This window comes from Melopsittacus undulatus, chromosome Z (genome assembly GCF_012275295.1).
Source record: "Melopsittacus undulatus isolate bMelUnd1 chromosome Z, bMelUnd1.mat.Z, whole genome shotgun sequence".
NCBI lineage: Eukaryota > Metazoa > Chordata > Aves > Psittaciformes > Psittaculidae > Melopsittacus > Melopsittacus undulatus.
The window spans coordinates 33,764,046-33,780,769 of record NC_047557.1 but is presented as its reverse complement, the minus strand read 5'-3'; the positions used below and the strand labels follow the sequence as shown (position 1 = coordinate 33,780,769).

Here is a 16,724-nt window from a genome sequence, read left to right as displayed (position 1 = left end):
AGGAGAATCTGCTCTCAGATTTTGCCAGGCACAGAGGTGAGACTGACTGGTCTGTAATTCCCTGGGTCATCCATTTTCCCCTTCTTGAAAATGGGGGTTATATTTCCCTTTTTCCAGTCGTCAGGAACTTCACCTGACTGCCATGATTTTTCAAATATGATGGCCAGTGGCTTTGCAACTTCATTCTCCAGCTCCTTCAGGACCTGCAGATGGATTTCATCAGGGCCCATGGACTTGTGTACGTTCAGGTTCTTAAGATGGTCTCGAACCAGATCCTCATGTACAGTGGGCCCAAGGTCTAGGTTTTCACAGTCCCTGCGTCCGCCTTCTAAGACTTGGGTGCTGCGGTCAGAGCCTTTGCCAGTGAAGACCGAGGCAAAGAAGCCATTCAGAACCTCAGCCTTCTCCAAGTCCTGTGTAGCCAGTTCTCCCGAAAGCTTCCGGAGGGGGCCTACATTGTCCTTAGTCTGTTTTTTAGCCGCTACATACCTATAAAATCCCTTCCTATTATCTTTAACATCCCTTGCCAAGTTTAGCTCCAATTGGGCCTTAGCTTTCCTAACTTGGTTCCTAACTACCCGGACAACATCCCTGTATTCATCCCAGGCCACCTGTCCTTGCTTCCACCTTTTATAAACCTCTTTTTTCCTGTGGATTTTTCTCAGCAGCTCCTTATCCATCCAAGGAGGTCTCCTGGCCCTCCTGCTGCACTTCCTTCTGGTCGGGATGCAACACTCCTGAGCTTGTAGCAGGTGATCCTTGAATGTTAACCAAGAGTCTTGGGCCCCCTTGCCCTCTAGGGCTATATCCCATGGAACCTTGCTAAGCAGGTTCCTGAAGAGGCCAAAGTCTGCTCTCTTGAAGTCCAGGACAGTGAGCTTGCTGCACACTCTTCTCACTGTCCTGAGGATCTCAAATTCAACCATCTCATGATCACTGCATCCAAGACTTCCCTGGAGAGTCACATTTCCAACGAGCCCTTCCCTGTTGTGAGCATGAGGTCAAGCAGGGCACCTCTCCTCGTCGGCTCCTTTATTGCTTGCAGAAGGAAGTTGTCTTCCACACAATCGAGAAACCTCCTGGATTGCTTGTGCCGGGCTGTACCGTCCCTCCAACAGATGTCAGGGTGGTTGAAGTCCCCCATGAGAACAAGGGCCTGTGAGCGTGAGGCTTTTCCTATTTGTCTGTAGAGTTCTTCATCCACAGGTTCCTCTTGATCAGGCAGTCTGTAACAGATCCCCACAGTAATGTGTCCCATCACCGATTTCCCCTTAACTCTGACCCGCAAACTTTCTGTTAACTGATCACTTGTCCCCAGACAGAGTTCCATACTCTCCAGCCTATTCCTCACTCAATTGTACGTCACACCTCTTTCCATCATTTCTAGTCTAAGCTTTCCTTTAGCAAGTTGATTAGCCTGTTGGCAAAGATGCTTTTGCCCCACATGGTCAGTGGACTTCATCACCTGGCAGTTCATAGAACTTAGTGAAGGTCTCATCATTGTAAAGGCTGAGACCCTGTTGTTGTCAGCTGCATAATGACTTGGTTTTGCTGGTGGGATATGTAGATTCCACCAGTCCTTCCCCTTCATGCAGGATAAAATATACATCACCTGTCTACCATGCACTGGCCAACACCCTCTGAGCACTGTAGCTGTGTTTGATACGCTCCTGGCCTCCCTTGGCTGTATCTGTAATACCCATAGGGAGGAGCAGCTGAGGATAATAGTTTGAAGGCCAGACTACTACTAACCACAGTAACAGCCTATCCGTGGTGTCCAGGAGCCAAGCCCCAGGCAAGCAGCAAACCTTGCTGGTGGAGGTGGCAGAGGTGCCACTGTCCCAGGAGCAGAGAGTTTCCAATCACAGTTCCTTGCCCCATCCTGCCACGCTGCCATAGGATGTCAACTCAAGAGGGTTCATTGGACAGAGCTCTCTGCCTGCTGCCAGCGCTCAGAACCTGCTTTGTAGATCAGACCTGCAAGGGGAGCAGGAATGGTCTTCCTAATGCCAGAGCTTGCAAGCTCACAGGCTTCACCTGACTTGGTATCTCCATGCCCATCTTGACAAGATATGGTTCTGCCTGTACCTCCTCTGTGCAGCAGGGGCTCCTGTAGCTTCAAGGTCTTGGAGGGAATCTGGCCTCTCTCCTTTTTCTGCATCCCTGATGTTACACTGTCTGCCCACCTCCCACAGCTTCTCTGCTTGACAGATCCTCCGTTAGTGCATGCTTAGAAGAATATGATATGTTTTTTTAGTTCTGAACCTGCTGGTTGCCAAAGTTAACTTATAACAGAGGAACACTAATAGCTGGTGAATTCAGGAGCATAACACTAAAGCAATTATATGTCTAGAGACTGTACATAATTTTGTAGTGTATTAATACTGTGTATACAACAGACTGTGGCACTTGCATGCTACATATAGTAAAATTTAAAAAAAAGAACAGTAGATGTAGGCCTGAACAGTTTTTATGATTATCATGAAGTTATAAACAGTTTTAATGGCATAGTAGCTGTATTCAGTATGCAACATGGATTTATAAAAAAAAAAGTGGTGTGATGAATTTTTAGGATAAAAATAAGCACTTAATACTCTGCTATACTTGAATGGAAACACTGTTGCACCTGAAGATAACAAGCAAAGGGTTATGGTAAATAGTGCATAGAAGAAGTGTGAAAAAATGCCGGATAGCTTATTTTTGTCTGATTTTGATTAGACATCTAGGAAAAGAAGAAAGCAATACATTAATGAAGCTTGTCAGTAATGTTAAGCAGAGAAATTGAAAATGCAAGTGAGGAAACATGAATTAAGTAAGAAAATCCTGGAAACAGACACATAAGATGAAATTTCAGAGCAAGAAGAGGAAGCTCAAATGGATAAATCGTGAAGCCCAGAAATAAGGGAAACTAGTGGGTTAGAATAGCTTGGCGTTTGTGTGTTGCAATAATAAGACACATATATGAAAGCAGCCTGACAAAAAAAGCAACAGTAGTAATCCTTCCCTTGAAGATTCTGCTGAATAGTGCTTCCAGTTTAATGCTGCATTTTTGTGAAGGTCAGTTTATGAAGCTCCAGTGTTCATACTGTAGGACTTGGTGGAGTTTCTTCAGTCTAAAACAAAATATAACCCAGCATGCTAAAATATCAGAATGGAAACCTCAATGTTCTAATAATGAGAAAATTTGCTATTTTACAAGACCTCTTACTGATCTCCATGAAAGAGGGTAGAGTGGTTTCTTTCCCTGCTGGTCTGCTATAAATGCCATGAAGGAGGTTTTTTAAGCAAAGGAACATAACAGATTCCTAGGGAAGCTTATGAGTATTTTAGCATGCAAGCTTTTAAAAATAATCTTGAAATACAGTTGGTAGACTGCAATAGGTAGGTGGGATGAATCCTTGTATAACATAAGGCATTCTCTGTGTTTCTGTGTTTCTTTTTTGCTTTGCAACCTTTATATTTTGATGGAATATTTGTCTAATATTTATATCCTTTGCAGCTGCTAGCTGGCTGTCATTTGCTTATTTTACCTATTACTTAATAGTTTTTCCAGGTACATGTTTTACTTGCATCTTGATAAATGTTTCATTTTAGTGAGATATAACTAATGAAATAATAAATTATTTCTCTTCCTGATACTTTAACAGTGCATGTGAAATGTCTGTAAGTTTTCATTTAATTCCTTAAGTCAGTAGCTGACAGGTTTGGTTGTTGTTTTGTTTTGGTTTTTTTTTTCCTATTTGAATGTATGTAGGTTGCATGATACTAGCTAATTTACTCTTTTTTTTTAATGATTTTTTTAATTTATTCCTCTAGGATAATTTTTGATTCCTGGGTCGTGACAGATTATTACCTGTTTGCATTCAATGGGACGACGAATTCATTTTGTGGTTGACCCTCAGGGTTGGTGCTGCATGGGTCTGATTATCTTTGTCTGGCTGTACAACACAATATTTATTCCGAAAGTCATCCTTTTTCCTCACTATGAAGAGGGACATATTTCAGTTCTTGCAATTTTGTGTAAGTCAATTTAACTTAGCTCTTTTTTATACCAGTAAAAATAGTATATTTGGGTAATAGTTAACATGTATGGGAAAGATGAAAACGAAAAGACAAGAGGTAAAGCATAAAAGTACTGAGGTGCATCCTACAATTTTGTGTTCTGAGAAGCTGAGACTTTCATTTCAGAGGTGTTCCAGTAAAACACGTTTGTGTGGAAACTGGGGAAAAGCGTTAATATGGTTTTCAGATCCTGTAGCTAAAACTTGTTGGCCTAATTTCAGGCGAACAACTCTTAGTGCTTGTCAGAATTCGGGGTGGTAGTACTGGCAAACAGAGTTTTGGTTTTTTTGTCATAAAAATGACAAATGACCTGGGTGCGTCAGCTAATATGAGTTATGGTAATGGGTTTTCTGGAGAAGGGCTTGGGTTATAACTGGAACTAACTTTAAAGTGAAGATTGACTGTTGGGAATGTCCTTTGCATGTGTAGGCTTTTTCTGCTAATGCAACGGTGAAGGAACTTCTTAAATATAGTAGTAAGGTCATAATGTCATTCTGTTGGTGCTGTCAAAACAGTGTTCACTGCTACATTTTCCTTTCCCTTTTTAAGACTGGGGAGTACTTAATAGTTTAGACTGCATAATAACAAATATATGCCTGGAATTGAATGAGAAGGCTGAGTAATTTCTAAGTCAGTGCTGGAGCATCTATATTTTTGGTGCAGTGTATAGTGGGTATTTTGTACACCTGAAGAAGACTAACAAGGTCTTACTTATTTTTTTAGGTTATTATTTCTGCTCATTGTTTTGTATAGCTTCATTACTAAGAGCCTCAGTTGCTGACCCAGGAAAGCTGCCTGAAAACCCAAAGATACCGATTACAGGTACATTGTTTATGTATAATTGAATAAGAATTATTTTAGTGTCCTCAAAATAATAGGAATCAATTTGATTTTGTGAGATTTGATGAAAGCTATGAGCAGTTTCTGCTGGAGCCTATGTTGTTAATGATACTAAAATTGGTATGGCGCTGTTTTTAACTTGTAAATTCCTAGGACTTTCCTTTTCATAGACTTTTCTAGGCCTTTTCACTTGTATAGAAGTTTTGAAAGCTTCTTTTTCAAAACTTGTATTCCATCAGAAGTTTAGTTATTAATGAACTTCTGCTAGGAAATTTTTCCACATGAAGATCTTCTTTGCATTTGAGGCTTTCAAACATATTGCATATACTTCTAACTTGATAATATTTAATAAAAATGTTTAGAGATGGTTAATCATTATAATTTCATAGCTGTTTTCCTAGTAGATTTGTAAGATATCCAGGGTGGTAGTAGAAGGTACAGGATTTTACTTATGTATTTTCTACATCATTTTTTTCAGTGACTTATGTTTGTGTGGTTTGTTACCCAAACAAATGTGATGCTAATTGCATTGCATTGCTATGGGGTAGCAACATGTTAGATTTCCCTTCTGTCCTTGTGATTTTATTTCACAATTCCTTAATGGTATCTGAGGCTCCAGAAATAGAAGGAAATTTGAAACCTTAATAATTCTGCTCAGAGAAAGCCAATATTTTTAGGAACTGTTGAATGCTATAAAGGTACTTGTCTAATGCAGAGAGCTTTTATGTAGTAGTTTTGAATGGAGTAGGTCTATTAAATAGTAGGTCTAACAAATAGGTCTATTAAAATGAATGAAATGGAGTGAGGGTTGAATATTTCAGTCTTTTTTTTTGTTGTTGTTCCTGGCATTTGCCACATTGTATTTCACTCTCTCTTCTTAATGCTAGTAGAATCTAGGATAATGTGTTTGGAAATATGATCAGTTTACCCTTTGCACTGATGCTAAAAGGTGTCCAAGCTAAGCAGCAGATAGTTGGAAGGGGTGTATCTCTCTGAGCTTCAGATGTAAAATACTGATTGCAGAAAATCTCATGTCAGTGTTCTTTCTGCTTTTGGTAAATGATCCTTTGATCCACTAAAAGCAAAGGTGGCTCAGACTTGGGTTCTGCAGTCAGAGTTCTTGCTGCAGGAAGAACAAAATGGGTTCTGCAGCCCATGCTGGAGAATGAAGATACTTAGTACAGTTACAGACAATATTTATGACTGAATGTTCATTTACCTGCAAGATACCAGGACCAGTACAAATTCCTTTTGTGCAAATATTTCTTCCCCTTTTCAGGGATCCTGATGAATAGCCCTCCAGCCTTTTTGTGCTCCATTCATTTCATATGGCAGTGATGCTTTATAAATACTTGTGAAGATGGAATGCTTATTAGGCTTGACTGTGACATTGATGTGATGATTTGTATGCTATATCAAGGATTTTATATTTTCTGAAGTAGCACTTCAGTTCTCTGGTATTCTCTAGGTTGACAGGAAGATACATTTTTACATGGTATAAATTGTATTAAAAATTAGTTAGTGTTTTTGAACTTTGCTGGTAGATATCCTATTAGGGAGTGACATCTTTGTGACACTGGTTTTATGGGAACAGATTGTAAATCAGTTTCCATCTGGTATTATTACTAGTTTAATGATCTCAGATGTTTGCCTTCTTTACTTCCAGTGTCCAAATGTTATTTTGTTGCAAAAAAGATAAGATTAGAGCTGCCTTCAGGTAACTCAGAAGTACTAAATTTAACTTATTTATTTTATATTAGGATAGTGCTTCTTTATGTAAAATTTCAAATACCCTACTCCAAAAAGTAAGCTTATTCCTTTCTGACCTCCTCCAGGATTCAAGATATTTCTCTGCATCAAAAAAGTTCTATCTAAGTAGAAACAACCAGTCAAAGTATTTTAAGATTCTCAGTCATGCACCTATTTTCCTAAAGACAAAAAATAAATGCTTTTGTGAATGGAAGTGTTACAGTGTTGGTGTGATTTGTTTCCCCTGTAAAAATGAACTTGCTAATATATCATTTGAATTGTCATTTTCAAAGGCTTCCTCTAATTTGGGTGGTGCATTTTGAGATAAATAATAAGCTGAGTTGTAGCAGCTCCTGGTAGTCTCAGCTATTTAATATCTCTGGAGATCAGAATCTCACACTGGGCATCCAAACATAGCGTATAATTTTAAATACAAGTCTATCCTCTGTTCTGTGTTTCCCTTGTGTAAAACTGCATGTTGCGTGGTATATGTCTGAAAATGTTTTGAAATGGAAGATGCTCCTCAAGTGTTCATTCTGCATTTTATTTTAATTAGCTGGCTTCAGCAAATTTGAGTAGCAGTATTTCCTCAGGAGGTTTTGGAATGGCAGGGAGATTTTATGATGGTTTTGCCTAGCAGATACATTTTTTTACAATGAGCATGTAAGAAAATAATTGAATTACAGTCTTCATTGTTTGAGTGACAGCTTTCGTGCTGTAATAATTACTCCCTAGAAACATATAGGAGGAGAGAAGATTTTTGGGAAGATTGACACAGATTGGCAATAATATTTTCCAGTTTAATTAAGGTGACAGTGGGAGAAAAGTTTTTCATATGCTGCTTACCCTTCTCAGATCATAGTAAGATTTTATTTTTCTTTCTAAATCACTAGCTTACAGATTTATTATGAGTGTACTTTACTGAGTCTAAAGCTCTCTAAAATGTCTTTACATTTTCACCTAGAACGAGAATATTGGGAATTATGTAACAAATGCCATATGATGAGACCAAAGCGTTCACACCATTGCAGTCGTTGTGGACATTGTGTGAGGAGAATGGATCACCACTGTCCATGGTAAGACCAGGATGTTTGTTTTAAAACTCTACTGTTGTTTTAGTGAATCATTTCAAAGTTCATGGTCTTGACGATGACAGTTACCATATTTCTTTCCTGGTAGTGCTTACATATTTAGGCATTTAGAGTAGGGAAGAACAGCTTTGGGATTTTCATATATCTGCAAGTAAAACTGAAAGTAGGGACTACTGCATGTAACATTTTATCATTGTCAAATTGCTATATGACATATAGTTTTGAAAAATTAACATACTTTTTTTAAGTAACTGGATTTTGTACTGCTAAAAGTGATCTCAGCATAATTAATTTCTACACTGCAGATGTATTTCAGCAGTTGCAATTCAGTTTCTGATGGTGGAAAAAATATCTTTTTGGAGGACATTAAACAATGTGTTTCTTGAATTGAAATAAAAGATTGCAATTTTAAGATAAGAGAGGATGTTCTTTGTATTACAAAAATGCTGATGGTTTCAGACAGGTTTTGATTTTTAGTTTACCAAATGGCAGGGCTGAGGAGAAAATGTTAGTGATTCGTACCATGCCCTACTTGTTATAGCTGTTCTGATTTTGTAGTGAAATTGCTTATTTTAGTGTTCTCTAACTAGTTTCACTCAAAAGGAACTAATCTGGGTAAAATTCTCTATTTAAACTGATTGTAGCTTAAAATTAAACATTTCTGTCAGTAGTTCTAAGATACTGTTTGCAATAGGACAGGAATGAAAAACTGCAGGGACACAACTGACATCAGGATCCTTCTATGTCGATTTAGTAATTTTTCAAACTACCCATTTTGTCAATTACTGCTTCAGAAAACTGTGCCAATATAGTGCTTTTGTTATCTTGGTACTGTGCCAAGAATGTTTGTATGAAATTGCACCCTGACCATGGTTTTTGCATCAATGTAACTTCTGTGAAGCAGATAGATATAGAATTGAAAGATTTTGAATATCATTATTTCTAGAATCCTGGTGATTTCTTTACTCATTTATGTTGGAGTTTGCAGAAGGAGTTTCTGAATAAAGATGCCTGTTCTGTCTTCTGTGTTTTAGGTTCCTACCCAAGTCATGCTTATTTGTCATTGAGGTATCTTGTGATGATATTTATTCCAGACCATTCATCTGCATTTCCAGTTTTTGGACTCGGTAGAGTTCACAACCAGTCAAGTGTGTTGAGTAGCTGAAGATAATACATATTACTGTGAAATTTTGCAGACTTTTAAAACCCAATTTTGTTACTTGAGTATTGCTTAGAATTGTGGGAGTATCTTTGCTGTATGAAGATACAGAGAAATATGTCTTCTGTTCTAAGCAGTGATCTCAGTAATACAACCTACACTTTAAGTGGCAATGTAAAGAAAGCATTCCTTATAGTAACTGCCATTTCTAAAATTTTTATTAAGACTGGAGTGATTAGTCAGTAGTTCTTATATTTGTCTTATAACTTCTGTTATTCACAATATCATAACTCTACTGTTAAAGGCTTTATATTTCTGTCTTTATACATTTCATTTCTCTGCAGGATTAATAATTGTGTTGGTGAAGACAATCATTGGCTGTTTTTACAGCTGTGTTTCTACACTCAGATCCTTAGTTCATATACGCTCATACTTGATTTCTGCCATTACTACTACTTTTTGCCTCTGAAAAAAGAAAATTGGGTAAGAATCTGTTTTCTTTACAAAGTGAGTAAGTAGCTTGTGCTGTAATGTAATTTATTTTGGTATATAGTTACCACATGCTTCTGCTAGCTCAGTCATTTACAGTGAAGAGTTCAACCAGATGTATGCTAAATGAGCAAACTGGTTTACAGTAAGTAACAAGATATCTTTCCAAAAGGGTATAAGGTTTCTGTTTGTTAAAAACACAACATTAGTTTTCTCAGAAATCTAGGAAAGGAGGACAGAAACAGTTAGGTTCCTTTAGAATATATTAGTGAATAATGGGGAGAAGCAAGATAACTGCCTTACGTCTATTCAAATATCTTTTTACTTCCTCCAAAGTAAATTTTTGCAAAGCATATACCTATTGTAAGACTCTATTTAAAAATATTAATACTGCCAGAAAAATGAGAAAAACATACAATAATTCTGAAAGGAGTAAAAATTACATTGGTTTTGAAGCAATATTTTGTGTTGCTTTCAAAAGGTTATGTGGGTTAAGGGAGAATTGAGTTTGTGGGTTTATTTTTTGATTTGAACTCTGTGGCATTATCATATTTCAACATTTTGTCATCAGTAAAATGCAGTTGAACACATGGAGAATATGGACTTATGGATGTTTGCTTTAAAATTGTTGAAGGCATGAAAATGCTAGAACAGCAAATATTATGAGATCTTGCTCATAAAGAAATGTAAAAACTTCTACCCAGAATCTGAAATAGACTTTTTATTGGTATTGGTCTGTAACAAAACAAGCACCCTAAAGAATAAACCTAGTTTATTCTAAAGTTTAAAATATACTAAAAATTAGATAACATTCCAGATGTCCTAAGTGAAGAGTCTAAAACTATCACAGAAATTGGTAGTGTACCCTAAATTTGTTGAGATTTTTTCCAAGTACTGAATTGCTGCAGATTTTTTTTTATTCCATGTTGATGTGACACCCCAGCATATTCTCTGCTGGTGATGTCACACCCATCTTTCAAGGCTGCTGGAGACTGGCTTTTGGTTATGGGTAAGGTAAGCCCCTTTTTCCATTTTGTTGAACAACTTCAGATTGTTATGTTATTTTGTATTCCAAATGGTATGAAATAAGGATATTAAACTTATTTTCAACTTTCAATTTCTGGAAAAGAATGGGGCATACATAGCCTTCCAGTCTTCTTTGCTTCCTTATCTGCAGTGGATTTGATGTTCCTAAGAAGGCATATGTGAAGATGACGTGTCAAAGACTGTACTCCTTTGACCATCCAGAATTCATAAAAGTGTTATATTCAAGTTGATAGAGACCAACGTCTTATTACATGGAATGCACCAAAGTTGAGAATTTTTGCAAATCTCTCTTAAAATAATCTTTATTCTAAAGGATTTATTTTTTTTGTTCATGTCTGTGTATTTCCCTTCTTTGCCTTTAAATGGCTTAATGTACTCTAAAAATAAGGAAAAGAGAAGAATTTGCTATCTTCTTGGAGCATCTTTCCATAGGCACTGCCCTCTAAACTGAGACAGACCTTTAAAATTTGTCAATTAAAATGGAGTACTCACATTTTTCACTATGATTCCAGTTTGTTGCAGATAGGCTTTTCATATTTACATTGTTTTACAGGCATTGTGAGATTTGAAGGAGCTATTTTGATTTTTTGCAGCTGTATCCAAGTTAAAAGGGATACGAAATTGCAGTTTCTCTATTAGTCACTAAATCTGTCATCTAAGTAAAATTTCTTAGGTTTTTAAAAGGTAACTAAATGTAAATGCCTTTGCTTCTAGTTTTAGTAAATTTGTAAACTTCTTTTTTGATTTATAAACTAAGTAAACCTACTGTGTTTCTGGACAGAGTGATCTTACATTTTGTGTATTCTGAAGGCTTCCTGTACACAGAGTTCACAGGTTTCAAGTGCCAAGACTTCTCTCTCAGTGATACTGCTCTGAATTTATTTAGTTGTCTAGTCAATATATCTGCTGGGAATATGTCATCAGAGCCCCATTAAGTTGTGGTTTTTTTACAGTGTTTCTAAGGATACAGTGCCATATAACTTCGTGTCACAGAGTAACATGTCAGAATTGTATAATTTTGATATCAAATGAATAGGATCACTGAAAAGATTTACTTACTATTAGGTAGGCTTTTAAGTAAGCATGCTGCAAGGTTCTTTAGTCTTTGTATATCAACTAATACTGAAAGTACCATAGCATTCCAGAGGCTGACATACTTCTACCTCTCCTGGAAGTGCTGCTTTTGGTTGAAATTTTGGACGTAACCAAGAGGCTACATTTTCTGAATTGAGCGGAGTGAGTGTTTAGCACAGATTCAAAAAACTGCATATTTTTTTCTAAACAGCCATCTGGAATTTGCTTATCCCTGATCATTAAAAATACATGTGAGGTTTTTGGCAGTGTGCCTTCAACTTAATTTTATTTCTTTGGATATAAAATAGTACAGAACACAGAAGCAGTAGAGTCAAAATTGCTTTTAAGGCTGTTGTGAAATAATTACAGTACTGATTAATGCATTATGAAAATAAGATCATAGTATGCATGCTAGTATTTCCTTCTGACTATAAACTTGTGGTTTTATTTTAAAAGGGTTAAGTAAGAAAACCCCAAACATTTTTAGTAAGTGCTCTGAATATAGTAGCTTTAAAGCTGATAGAGGAAGCCCTTTCAATAGTGATACAATCTTTCAGCTCAGGTTTTATAGCAGAAAATTGCTTCATAGTATTCTTGGCTCTTCTAATTGATACACTGTCAGAAAGATGGTTTTTGGTTATTGCCTCTGTTTGTCCAGCAGGAGGAGTACAATTACTGCTAGGAATGAGTGAAATGGTAATTAAATTGTATATGGGGAGATCCTAGCAGAATAAAAATACCTCCTATGAATAAACCAGCATATGAGCTCCTCTGTTACCTTTAGTGGTTTTAAGAGGCTGAAACTGGAACATTCTTAATTTTGCATCTTCAGTAAAAAACATCAAGGTCAGGAAGTTTGTATCTTTTAGGAAGCATTAAATGTTGTGGGTAGTGAGATGACAAGAATGAATACTAGTCTTATCATGACTACATATGTAGTTGCTGTCTACTATGGCTGTGCTGGCAAAGATTCAAGACACGGCTAGTTGAGTAGAAACAAAAAAAATGCACTGGCGGTATATTTTACCTGATTTATAGAAGGCTTTCAATCTTTTAAGCAAAAGATTTTTTAAAAAAACCAAGAGTTTTTCAAAAAACTACTGACCTATGAAAACCTAAACCTCTTTGTTCTGATTTAGTTTTACCAAATTGACTGTTTTTTAATGGGTTCTAGGCTCTGTTAGTACAGGGGGAGGAAAGATCATTGAGGAAGCATTGTAGCAATATCAGCCTGCTCTGTCTGGAACCCAGCTTTCTCAATTCCAGTAAATGGTGTTGGAAAATATTCATTAGCCTTTGTGAGATTATTTACAGTACTATTTCTTTCAATATATGTGGTAGCTGTAATATTAATTAGAATCTGGAATTATGTATTATCCAAAGTCCATTTATATTGTAAAGAGGACCTAAAGGAAACCTTTTCTCTGTTAGGGCCATTACATGACCTGGAGGATGTGAGAATTTAAAAAAAAAAAAAAGCACAACAAAATTTTCCTTCTCACTGTTCTGAAAAAACAACCTAACCCTCCTCTCCTTTTGTATAATTATAGGGAGAGTATATGAATATTAAATTAGGTTTAGAAATTAAGTTCTGTACAGAAAAATATAGGAACAACTGAAAGGATAATATTTTGTTAAAAATATACTGATAGTGTCATTTTTACATGAAGATTGTGTGACCTTTTCTTAAAATCTTTTCTAGTCTGAAAAGACTTCAGGATTATCACTTTGGATTGAAGTGTATGTAGACAATTGTTTTTGGAGTCAGAGTATTATTCCCATTTTCACTTCAAACCAAATCATTCATGAATCAAACTGCAAAATTACTCATTTAGTAGAACTGAAATGGTCCTGAATCAAAAAGTGCTTTACATAAACATCAGTTGTTATTAATAATAAATATCTCTGCAAAAGGGCTTATTAGAATGTAGCTTGTGTTCTGTGAATTATTTTTCCTTTTTTTTTTTAACTGTTATCTATTTTTGTGGAGTCACATATTTCTGTTTCCATGCAGAATTGTGAAAGGATCTCTGTTACTAAGATCTGATTACCAAAACACTCTATTCCTGTGTATACTTAGCTTTTCTGTAGAAAAAATGCTGCTCTGTCTGTACAGATTACTAGGTGAGGGTCCAGTATGGATTTCCAGGTCATCATTGCCTCAGAGACTTTTATTCCCCTTGGGTTGTGTAATGGCTGGAAAAACATTGGTGATGTTGCCTCTTCAGCAGCTCCCAGTCTTTTCCAGTAGATGCTTTCACTTTTTAGGATGGGAGGAAGAAGAGTAGAAGGGAAAGAGGGAACGAAAGGAAAAAGGAAGGAGAGAAGGAAGGCAGGAAAGAAGGAAGAAAGAAAGAAAGTAGTATTCCTTGGTCTTCACTTCAGTATGAAGCATTTTTCCTTTTCTGTACCTCTAGTTTTAATGTAGGTTAGAAGGGCCAAGAGCAAAATGCAGTCTCCCTTCTTTACACTAGAATTTTCCTTTCTCATGCTTTGGGTTATGTGGTTATGTTTTTGCTGAAGAAGGTGATGCTTAAGAGAAGGAACTCTTCTAAATTAGAGTGTTGGAGGGATGCCGAGAGCTGTGCCACAGACTTTTTTCTAATGGGGAGTGTGATGCTAGATTCAAAATGTGACTTTGCTGTTGGAACTGTTCTCTTACATTTCACCATTTTCTGATGAGTTTGATTATGTTAAAACTTTTTTTGATAAACAGTGAAGATAAACCTTGTTCAACAAGGCAGAGTGCTGTGTCCACACGTGCAGTTGGGCCACAAGATCTCATGTAACACCTCAGGCTTAGGGAAGAGTGGCTGGAAAGCTGCTCAGCAGAAAAGGGCCTGGAAGTGCTGACTGGCAGCTGCTGCACATGAGCCAGCATGTGCTCAGGCAGCCAAGAAGGCCACCGTCATCCTGGCCTATATCAGAAACAGGCTGGCCAGCAGGGCCAGAGCAGTGATCATCCCCCTGTACTTGGCACTGGTGAGGCTGCACCATGAATCCTGTGTTCAGTTCTGGGTCTCTCACTACAAGAGAGATATTGAGGTGCTGGAGCAGGTCCAGAGAAGGGCAATGAAGCTGGTGAAGGATCTGAAGCACAGGTCTGATGAGGAACAGCTGAGAGAACTGGAGTTGTTTAGCCTTGAGAAGAATCAGGGGGCACCTTATTGCTCTCTACAGCTACCTGAAAGGAGGATGGAGCAAAGAGGTGGCTGATCTGTTCTCCTGAGTAGCAGGTGATAGGGCTAGAGGTAATGGCCTCAATCTGTACCAGGAGAGATTTAGATTGGGTATTGGAACAATTTCTCCACTAAAAGCATAGTCAGGCATTGGAACAGGCTTTCCAGGTGTCATGGTTTGAGCATGTTTTGAGGGTGTTTTTTGTTCAAGGTTTTTTCCAGCCAGGTGGAGGAGGGGAGTCCGGGAGGAAGGAGAGACAGGACACCTGACCCAGGCTAGGCAATGAGGTATTCCATACCATAGCACGTGATGCCCAGGATGCATACTGGGAAAGAGAGGGCTGGAGGGGTAGAGCTCTAGAGGAAAATGGAGGAGGGAGCACGCGGTGCTCAGCCGGGCAGGGTGGAGTGAGTTATGGGTCGGTGGCTGGTGGGGTGTTGTATTCTTTTCACTTGCTGTTTGCTGTATCATTATTATTTGTAGTAGTAAATGGCAGTAGGGGTTTTGTGTTATGCCTTAGCAATTAAACCGTTCTTATCTCAATCCGTGGGGGCTACATTCTTTGGATTCTCCTTCCTAACTCTCCGGGAGTTGGGGTACTTGGTTTAAACTTCGACACCAGGGAAGTGGTGGAATCACCATCCCTGGACGTGTTCAAAAACGTGTGGTTGAGGGACTTAGTGACATGAGTTAGTGGTGGACTTGGCAGTGCTGAAGTGACGGTTGGACCTGATGATCTTAAGGGTCTTTCTGAACTTAGCTAATTCTGTGATATGAAAAGAATTTTACACCTAGGTTGTAATTTTACACCTAGGTTTACATCTAGGTTTACACCTAGAACTTGTGTCTTACCTTGGTGGTGGAAAGGGGAACAAAAATTAGTATGAATGCTTTTATTTTGAGTTAATATAATTTTGAATTAACTTGTTAACTGGGTGAGAAGAGTTTAAAAAGAAATTGAAATGAAGCAGATGTTTTCTATAGGCAGGAAGAAAGGCCAACTCTAACAAGATCTGGTTTACCAGTTCCCAAAAGATGATGGAATTTGCTTTTTGTTTTATCTGGTTAACTAGTGATTTCTTCTTGTTCATTAAACATCAACTCTCTTCATAGCCTTAGTAGACAGCATAAACTTTTTTTCTGCATAAACCTTTTTCCTGGGTTTATATTTTGAATGTTCATGGAAATAATTTAAATCTAAAATCAGACTTTTTACTAAATATAATTTGCTTTAACTATTTTCTGTTTAATTAAACCCCGGTATTCCCAAACCCTTAACCATTACACTGAACTTAAAGAAGAGACGTTCAAAAGCAGTGTTTTTCAATTGTGTTTGTTTGGGTTTTTTTTTATGTTCTCTTCCCTCTTTCAGTTCACTTTTATGTTGTGGTTGTAATTTAAAGTATACTTGAAAAGTTTTAATAGTTGCCTGCTGTGATTTGGCTTTTCTAAGTGGGAAAACAGATGTGTACATTCAAAAGAGCCTTGAGAACATAATCATAACTTATAAATAACAGAATGGGTGTGTTAACTCATTATTGAAGGGTAAGACAAGATGTGAACTTGCAGTACACCTACAGTAACTGCCATGTGCAAATGTTTTCCTATTACAAAAATAAGGTGTTTTAACCTTTGAAAAAGATCTAGAAAACTTTCTTACACTTTTCATATTTTCTGCTGGGTGAGAGCAGAGCAGGTGATACAATAAGTTTGTATTCTCCTATACCTTGAGGCAACTTAGTTGTGCACCCATATCCAAAGTTAAAATAATCCGCTGAAGGCAAAAATTTAAAATATGAAGATAAGTTTATGTTGGATAATAGCAGTACAGTGAGACTCATCCAATACAAATACTTAGATTTTGTAGGTATCATCTTTAAAAGTCAAACCAGTAATGTTATTTTTATTCTGAAAGATGTGATGTTAAAATTAGATTTGCTGTGGGTTGGAGCCAAGGGATAGGAATCTTATAAATCAGAGTATTTAACTAAATGCTGTTCTTATATTTTGGAGCTTTTTTTGTAGCAGTCTGG

The 16,724-nt window shown here is 37.2% G+C and overlaps 1 protein-coding gene across 4 annotated transcripts in view; it reads left to right on the top strand.

Annotated features, from left to right (window-relative positions):
- Positions 1 to 16,724, top strand: part of ZDHHC21 (zinc finger DHHC-type palmitoyltransferase 21) — a 38,801-nt gene that overhangs the window by 5,786 nt on the left and 16,291 nt on the right. For all 4 annotated transcript variants that reach the window (XR_004081364.1, XM_031054321.2, XM_005154986.4 and 1 more), the window contains exons 3-6: positions 3,817 to 4,020; positions 4,786 to 4,884; positions 7,616 to 7,727; positions 9,246 to 9,384. Coding sequence is in view for 3 of the 4 variants with exons in the window: in XM_031054321.2 (XP_030910181.1) it covers positions 3,867 to 4,020; positions 4,786 to 4,884; positions 7,616 to 7,727; positions 9,246 to 9,384 (504 nt within the window). In the remaining variant the exon portion in view is untranslated. The remainder of the gene's footprint in view (positions 1 to 3,816; positions 4,021 to 4,785; positions 4,885 to 7,615; positions 7,728 to 9,245; positions 9,385 to 16,724) is intronic.